The sequence below is a fragment of the Adiantum capillus-veneris genome, chromosome 4 (assembly GCF_014529385.1).
Source record: "Adiantum capillus-veneris isolate H3 chromosome 4, ASM1452938v2, whole genome shotgun sequence".
NCBI classification, from domain to species: Eukaryota; Viridiplantae; Streptophyta; class Polypodiopsida; order Polypodiales; family Pteridaceae; genus Adiantum; species Adiantum capillus-veneris.
In genome coordinates, this window is record NC_140934.1 from 161,212,854 (window position 1) to 161,219,561 (window position 6,708).

At 41.2% G+C, this 6,708-nt stretch overlaps 1 protein-coding gene across 1 annotated transcript; it reads left to right on the forward strand.

Annotated features, from left to right (window-relative positions):
• Positions 1-1,964: 1,964 nt before the first annotated feature.
• LOC147460255 (thioredoxin-like 2, chloroplastic) lies at positions 1,965-4,329 on the forward strand. The gene is made up of 5 exons (XM_086511342.1): positions 1,965-2,112; positions 2,263-2,515; positions 2,783-2,965; positions 3,531-3,695; positions 3,861-4,329. The coding sequence occupies exons 2-5, from the start codon at positions 2,312-2,314 to the stop codon at positions 3,921-3,923; spliced, it is 615 nt and encodes a 204-aa protein (XP_086367468.1). The 5' UTR covers positions 1,965-2,112; positions 2,263-2,311; the 3' UTR covers positions 3,924-4,329.
• Positions 4,330-6,708: the final 2,379 nt, after the last annotated feature.

A 6,708-nucleotide genomic window follows, 5' to 3' on the forward strand; every position in this document is an offset into this window, starting at 1 on the left:
TAGCCTGAGCACGCCAAATTTCGTGTAGATTTCCTATGACTCTCCTCCTCATCCCAAGCGGCCGTTCTCACATGGTTCTCTCCTCGACACCTTCTCCACCACGACTTCACATGCAATTTTCTAAAAATAGGACCACAAGTTGCTTTTCTTGAATTAGCTCTGATACATCATACCACTATGCGACTAGGGGTTTGTAACCCGTCTCAGCTCCTAGCCTCTTGTCCCATATATAGGTACCCCCCGAGCTTAGTTCAGACTGGCCCCTGGCCTGTGGCCTTTGGACTGATAGTAGTAGGTGTGGCCGTGTATGGGGTAGGGTCCATCCATGGGTAGGGGCTCCCAACTACTCTACTACTACAATCCGGTGGTCTCTTTGGTGGACCCTAGTATTTCTTGTTGAGGTAGATGTCGTTCCTCCTATCTCGGTTTATTGGGACGAAATGGTGCCTAAGGGTTTGGAGTAGTACGCATGGTGGGTTGTCAACAAGTGGCAGCTAGAGTCAATCTTTGCATGGGGCCTTATGTATGTGGGTAGCTTCCTCATGGTCCTGGTGGTTGTTTCCAAGTGTCATTGCCATGGATTTTTTGAAGGTCGGTGCTATTGATTCTTGACGTTTTTGGATTGCAGGTTTGATTGTTGTGTTGAGGCTAAGCTCAGGTGGACTTTCGACTATGATGTGGGCAAGTGAGGGAGTGGCAGCTCCCTTGGCATGGTGGCTCCCCCTTGTAGGTTGGTTTTTTTGTTCTCCTCAATGGTTGTTGTTTATTGTATTAAGGGTGGCTCCCTATATAGCCATACTTTTTCTTTTAACCTTTGTAGGAGTGGCTCCCTGTAAAGCCGAACACTGGTGATCCTATGCATCCATGGCTCCATATGAGCATGGCTCTGATCTGATTTCTTTTGGATTTTTGAAATTTATTGATTATATGTGAGTGTTCTAGGAAAAAAAAAGAAATGCAATAGACTATATATGTGGGAAGAGAGAATTGATAATGTTCCCTTCAGAAGAAAAAAAAATAGCCCTATGAGAATAGAGGCCATGTTACTTGGCAATAACAACATGCAGAGCACAACTTGGCAATAACAACACGCAAGCAATAACCAAACCCCTTGCCGTTGGCTAATACACCATTTTGAACCCAATGCGAGTCCGTCGTCTGAGAACCTCTAGCCGACCCACCTAAAGGTGCTCCAACCTGGTGTGAGAATGTCGAAGTTGTCTTGAGAGCAGGCTCCGAAAATACTTCTAAACCTCCCTTTCTTATGAAAGCATTAAAATCTTCTTTTGTTTTAATTTGTCAATGGATCCCTTTATTTTATTGTTTGTATGCTTTTCATTTTATTGTTTTAGAATAGCCATTTCACCTTGTTGTTTAAGTGAGGCCCTTAATAACATATAGGACGTTTGTGATTATGCGTGTATAATGGATAATACAATTTTATATTTAAGGACAACAAAAATGACATGTGATTGTAGGCACTATTTATACCTACTCTTTATAAATCTCATCCCCCTTTCTTTAGCGGGCCTTCATGACTCCTCAACTTGTCTTTTCAATAATATGGTGCTTTGCAGTTTTATGGGATTGCATCGACCCACCCATCCACCCACACCCACATGTTGCAGAGGTTGAACCATAGCTGCCGTGCTTAAAGCCTCTTACCTTTACCGCGGCTAGGCCAACTCTCCTTGGGGACATGGAGGTCAAATCCATTATCCTAACGTAGGCTTAGGACAAGAGAACTTAAGGGATATGATTTCAAGCTTATTGTACTACTTCCTTTGAACCAACCAATCAAGTGTCTCATAAGGCCTTTGAACTTTGAAGAAACACCTTATGCACATGCAATGACCAACCTTGTTTAGGCTACATCACAATATTTGATTTATTCCAAAGCATTTGGAAAGATTCTATGTGATTGCCTCGCTTTTGTAAACTGTTCGAAACTATACCTAGGCCTATATTATGTAATGCTTGACTTCAGCCCTGATTCGAGAGAACGTGAGGAAGTCGACCCTCGTCTTCCGACCTCGTGAATTCCCCATTTTCCTACCAACACAGCAAACTTGGACGCAACCTCTTCCCCTACACGCGTCTACACTGCAGAAGGTGAACGGGTCTCTCTCTCTCTCTCTCTCTCTCTCTCTCTCACACACACACACACACACACACACACACACACACACACACACACACACACACACAGTCGTCATCATTTTCAAGAACCTTGCTGGGTTATACATCTCCAAACACACGCAGACTCCCTGCAAGTTGTGCTCCCGTAAAGATTCGAGTTTCCGACTCCGGAATGGCAGAATTACTTCGGAATGTGCGTTGCCATAGCCATACCGTTGTATCTTGTTCATCTTCATCTCCAGCCTCAACAAGCTTACAGTTGTCTGTGACCTCGTTGGCGCCTAATAGCCATTGTCTGACAGCACCTCGCATAACAAAAGGAACTGCAAAACTTAGGGCTTCAATTCCGTGCCCGCATGCTCAAACACAACTTCAGGTACTGGGCTTAAAGTTTGGTTTTTATTTGAAGCTGTGTGTGCATGTGTGTTTGTGTGTGCAGGGGAGATTGTGTGTTGGACATGCTTATGAAACATGCTTGCTAGTGCACAAATATACATTTAATGCCGAAACACACGTAGCTTAGCATCAACCAAAACATTGCAGACAGAACATACATGTTATTGTGTGGTTATGCCTACTATTTCGTGCGTTTTAGATTTGGCTTGGTAGAATGCTTATGACATCCCTCTTACTTGCTGTTTAGGGTCCGTCATCGGCACCACCTGATGAGGGGATAAAATGGTGGGAAAGAAATTTTGGTGCGACTCTTGGTGATGCCCATTCGAGTGAAGAACTTATGGACATAATTGAAAATGCGCACGGGAAGCTGGTGGTGGTGGAGTTTTTTGCTTCTTGGTGTGGTTCTTGCCGAGCGTTGTATCCAAAGGTATGGTTCTTTCATCAGCAACTGGTAACATTTGGAGTTTGACCATATATCTTGTAGGAATACCAAAAGTTGCAACCTCTCTCTCCCATCTCTGCTCGATAAACATGATACGTGTAGCTCAGAAAATACTTGGAAAACCTACACAAGGAGAACTTAAGAGGTAGATGGACCACATTTGAAGGTTTTTACACTTAATTTCTCTAAATGTTGTATGTTTTCTCACCTTCAAATTCAAAATTTAGAGGTACGAGTGGGAAACCCGTCCTAGAGAGAGAGAGAGAGAGAGAGAGAGAGAGAGAGAGAGAGAGAGAGAGAGAGAGGGAGTTTAAATAGAAGCAAAAAGTCTTTGTTGGGAGGGTCACTTGTCAAACACATAAAGTTCAGGACGTTCACCATCCTTTAATATATAGGAAGAAAATATTTCAAATCTTGTAGTTAAGATTGCTAGGTCTTTTTTGAGTTCCGAGACACGGGCACATGCATCATGAACCAATTTGAAAGAAAGTCCAGTGCCTTGACTTAATTGAATGTGAAGCTCTTTTATTTTGACATGTCTGCCGTGCAGTTATGCAAGTTAGCGATGGAGCATGAGGATATCATTTTTGTCAAGGTCAATTTTGATGACAATAAAGCCTTTTGCAAGAGTATGAACGTCAAAGTGCTACCATACTTCCATTTTTATCAAGGCGACCTTAACCAAATAGATTCCTTTTCGTGCTCCCTGGCAAAGGTAGTCCTAATCTTGAACTTTTTGGGGTCAGATTTTACTATAGTTTGAGTTAAACTGATGAAGATACCGACATAGTTACACATCTCTAAGCGTTTGAGCAAGTTCTTATGCTTGGCAGAACCTAGTGCTTGATTAGAGTTATTTTGATTTTGCTCGATGTTACAGTTGCAAAAGCTTAAGGACGCCATTGCAAAGTACAAAGATGGTGAATACTCGGCAGATGGGTAAGTTCGCCCCTAACAAAGTGCGAAGCATGCATGAGGAGAACTTGTGTGATGGACAAATGCAGCAATGCAATAAGTTCAAAATGGACATGCAGAATCCAAGACATGTAGTATGGATTTTGCATCCTTTCAAAGTGATTTGAACAAATTAATACACTTCTAATGACCTTAGGCTTGAGGTACATGTTGCATCATATCCTCAAAACACAAAGCCTCTTATTTCATTTTAGACATGTGCTTCCAAGCACCACAAACTAAGGATGCACCCCCACGATAGCAAACCACTTACTGAGATTGTTGAATACACAGGAATCGGTTCGCAAGGCTTCATAACATAAGCCCTTATTTGGGGCATCGTACTTACTGTATCTTTTTTTTGTAACAAGCTTTTGGAGAATTTGCTTTTTTTATTTCACAATGGATGGTGAGCTTAATGCAACATCTCTTGTCCCTGAAATTGAATGAGTTTGATTGGATGAGAATCGTGTTGGAGGAGCGTGGGCACATGGTTGTCCATACATACATGCCATGCAAAGTAGCAAGACTGTCCTATTTTAATAATGACTTGGGCAGCAATTTTTGGTAACTAGGCATTGTCTTATGTAGGCCATTGTTACATGTACTCAGCATCAATATGATCCCCCCCCCCCCCCCCCAAAAGGTCCTGTGCCCCTCTTTTGTTTTCAAGGGCAATAAGAGCGACAACTAAAATTCAAATATTTTGCCACTCAAAGCTTCTAACACTTCGTTTCAAAAACATCTAATTTCATCCACTCTCAGGTTCTCATATTGATCATGCTTCATCTTTAGAGATCAAAGGTGGTTCACATTGAAGCTGAAATCGCGGATGATATAGATGCACATGCCTCAAAAATCACAAATTTTATGTAGAGCATATGACCAAATGATCAACAAAGGAATAGGATTTTGCTTCACTAGCCTTGCCATTCTTCACCACGATGTGTAGCTCTACTTCTAGCTTGATCCCTTTCTTGTCTGAAGTATTTCGTTCCTCTCCTAGAATATCAAGTTGCACTTGCACATTCACACATCTCTCATCAATCAAGATCCATAACTGATGTCGACTTGCAGAATGTAAAAAGATTAGTTGTATATTAAGATAGAGGCAAAGATGCTTGTGTCTCATGGGTGACAACATTTGAGAGTCCAACAATGCCTCCTACTAAGGAGGTGTTGCTTGCCCCTTTGTTGTTGCCGATTGCACATGCATTCTAGCAGGTCCTTATCAAATCAAACTCCATGCAATACAGCAAGGTCAAGTATGGAGTTGGGAGTTCTGACTCCTCACACATCATCATGGCCTCACCTGTAATGATTTGACTTGAAAGACCTCACCCACAACTTGACAAAAGGGAAATATACCAAGGCCATTATTTGTTTTGTGGACACCATGATGTTTTGAAAGCATACATCGATTCCTCTATGCAACTTATATTGATCTTGAGAACCAAACAAAAGAACACGGGTGCAGACAGAGTCCATGGAACCAAGATAGTGATTGCACAACAATCAATCCTTTGTAGGAATACATTTTATTAAGAAAAAACTCAATGCGCCCTTAGTATGTATAAATTGTAGTTAAAAGTGGTAGAAGAGTATACCGTAGAGCAAGACTTCTATGTTTTGGTATCTCCAAATTTCATCCAAAATGAGTGAGTTGCATGTGTAGATATACAATCTAGGCCCACTTGACCTTGATACAAGTTTTGCAAGTATGCATATAACCTAGAAAGAGCTTAATACATGGAATGACTTGGATAACTTTAACTATTCGAAACGTAGACTCAAAGTACTAAATGAGTTCAAACTCTCAAAGGACCAAATTAGATATTCAGACTTCACATGACCAAATAAGGACTTCAGACTTCAATTGACTTGACATCATATCACATGAACAAAAGGAACTGAACTGAAAGAATTCATATTATAGACATGGAATGAGATAACTGGATATTTGTATACAAGTTCAAAAGCACATTCAGATACAAGGGTTCTAGAAAGATGGATCTGAAAGTAAAATTATTACAAAGCTCAACAATGAGTGCTCCTAACCTCCAAGTCAAGAGTCTAGCCTCCAGAGTCTAGAGTGTCAAGAGTCCCCAAAATGGGATCAATGGGTCTTATTTATAGTTGTCCGCACTCAAATGACTGATTTAATGGGTTCAGACTCTCTAATGACCAAATGTAGTATTCAGACTTCAGATGACTAGATGAGGACTTCATACTGCAACACCATATCTAGATGAAGATAAGGAACTGAAATGAACTGAAAGAATTCATATTATAGACATGGAATGAGACAACTGGATAAATGTACAAAATTCAGAATCAAATTTGGATACAAGGGTTCTGGAAAGATAGATCTGAGATACAACTATTACAAAGCTCAACAATGAGCGCTTCTAACCTCCGAGGGCTTCTAACCTCCAAGTCAAGAGTCTAGCGTCCAAGAGTCTAGAGTGTCAAGAGTCCCCAAAATGGGATTAATGGGTCTCATTTATAGTTGTCCGCACTGAGTTGACTGATCGCACAATCACAACATCAAGTAACTAATGGTAACTTCGCCAACTAACTCGTTCAGGTAAATCCCCACATCCAAGGCATCATTAGGAACTAGATCGCGCCTTCTACATCCTCCTCCCGTTTCTTGAAATTTGTCATATACAAAATTTCAGATTTTGCTCTATCTTCACCTCTTTCGCTAAGGCTTTTGCTTATTTGGAGCAGGCTTTTTCTTATTTGGAGCCTTTTTCACTTCAGGCCTCTGA

What these genes read in the sequence shown, in the direction of transcription:
- LOC147460255 (XM_086511342.1), top strand. Translation starts at nt 2,312, where the DNA reads ATGGCAGAATTACTTCGGAATGTGCGTTGCCATAGCCATACCGTTGTA. An exon ending in ATGCTCAAACACAACTTCAG is followed by an intron (nt 2,516 to 2,782) that starts GTACTGGGCTTA and finishes CTTGCTGTTTAG; the next exon opens with GGTCCGTCATCGGCACCACC. An exon ending in TTTCGTGCTCCCTGGCAAAG is followed by an intron (nt 3,696 to 3,860) that starts GTAGTCCTAATC and finishes TCGATGTTACAG; the next exon opens with TTGCAAAAGCTTAAGGACGC.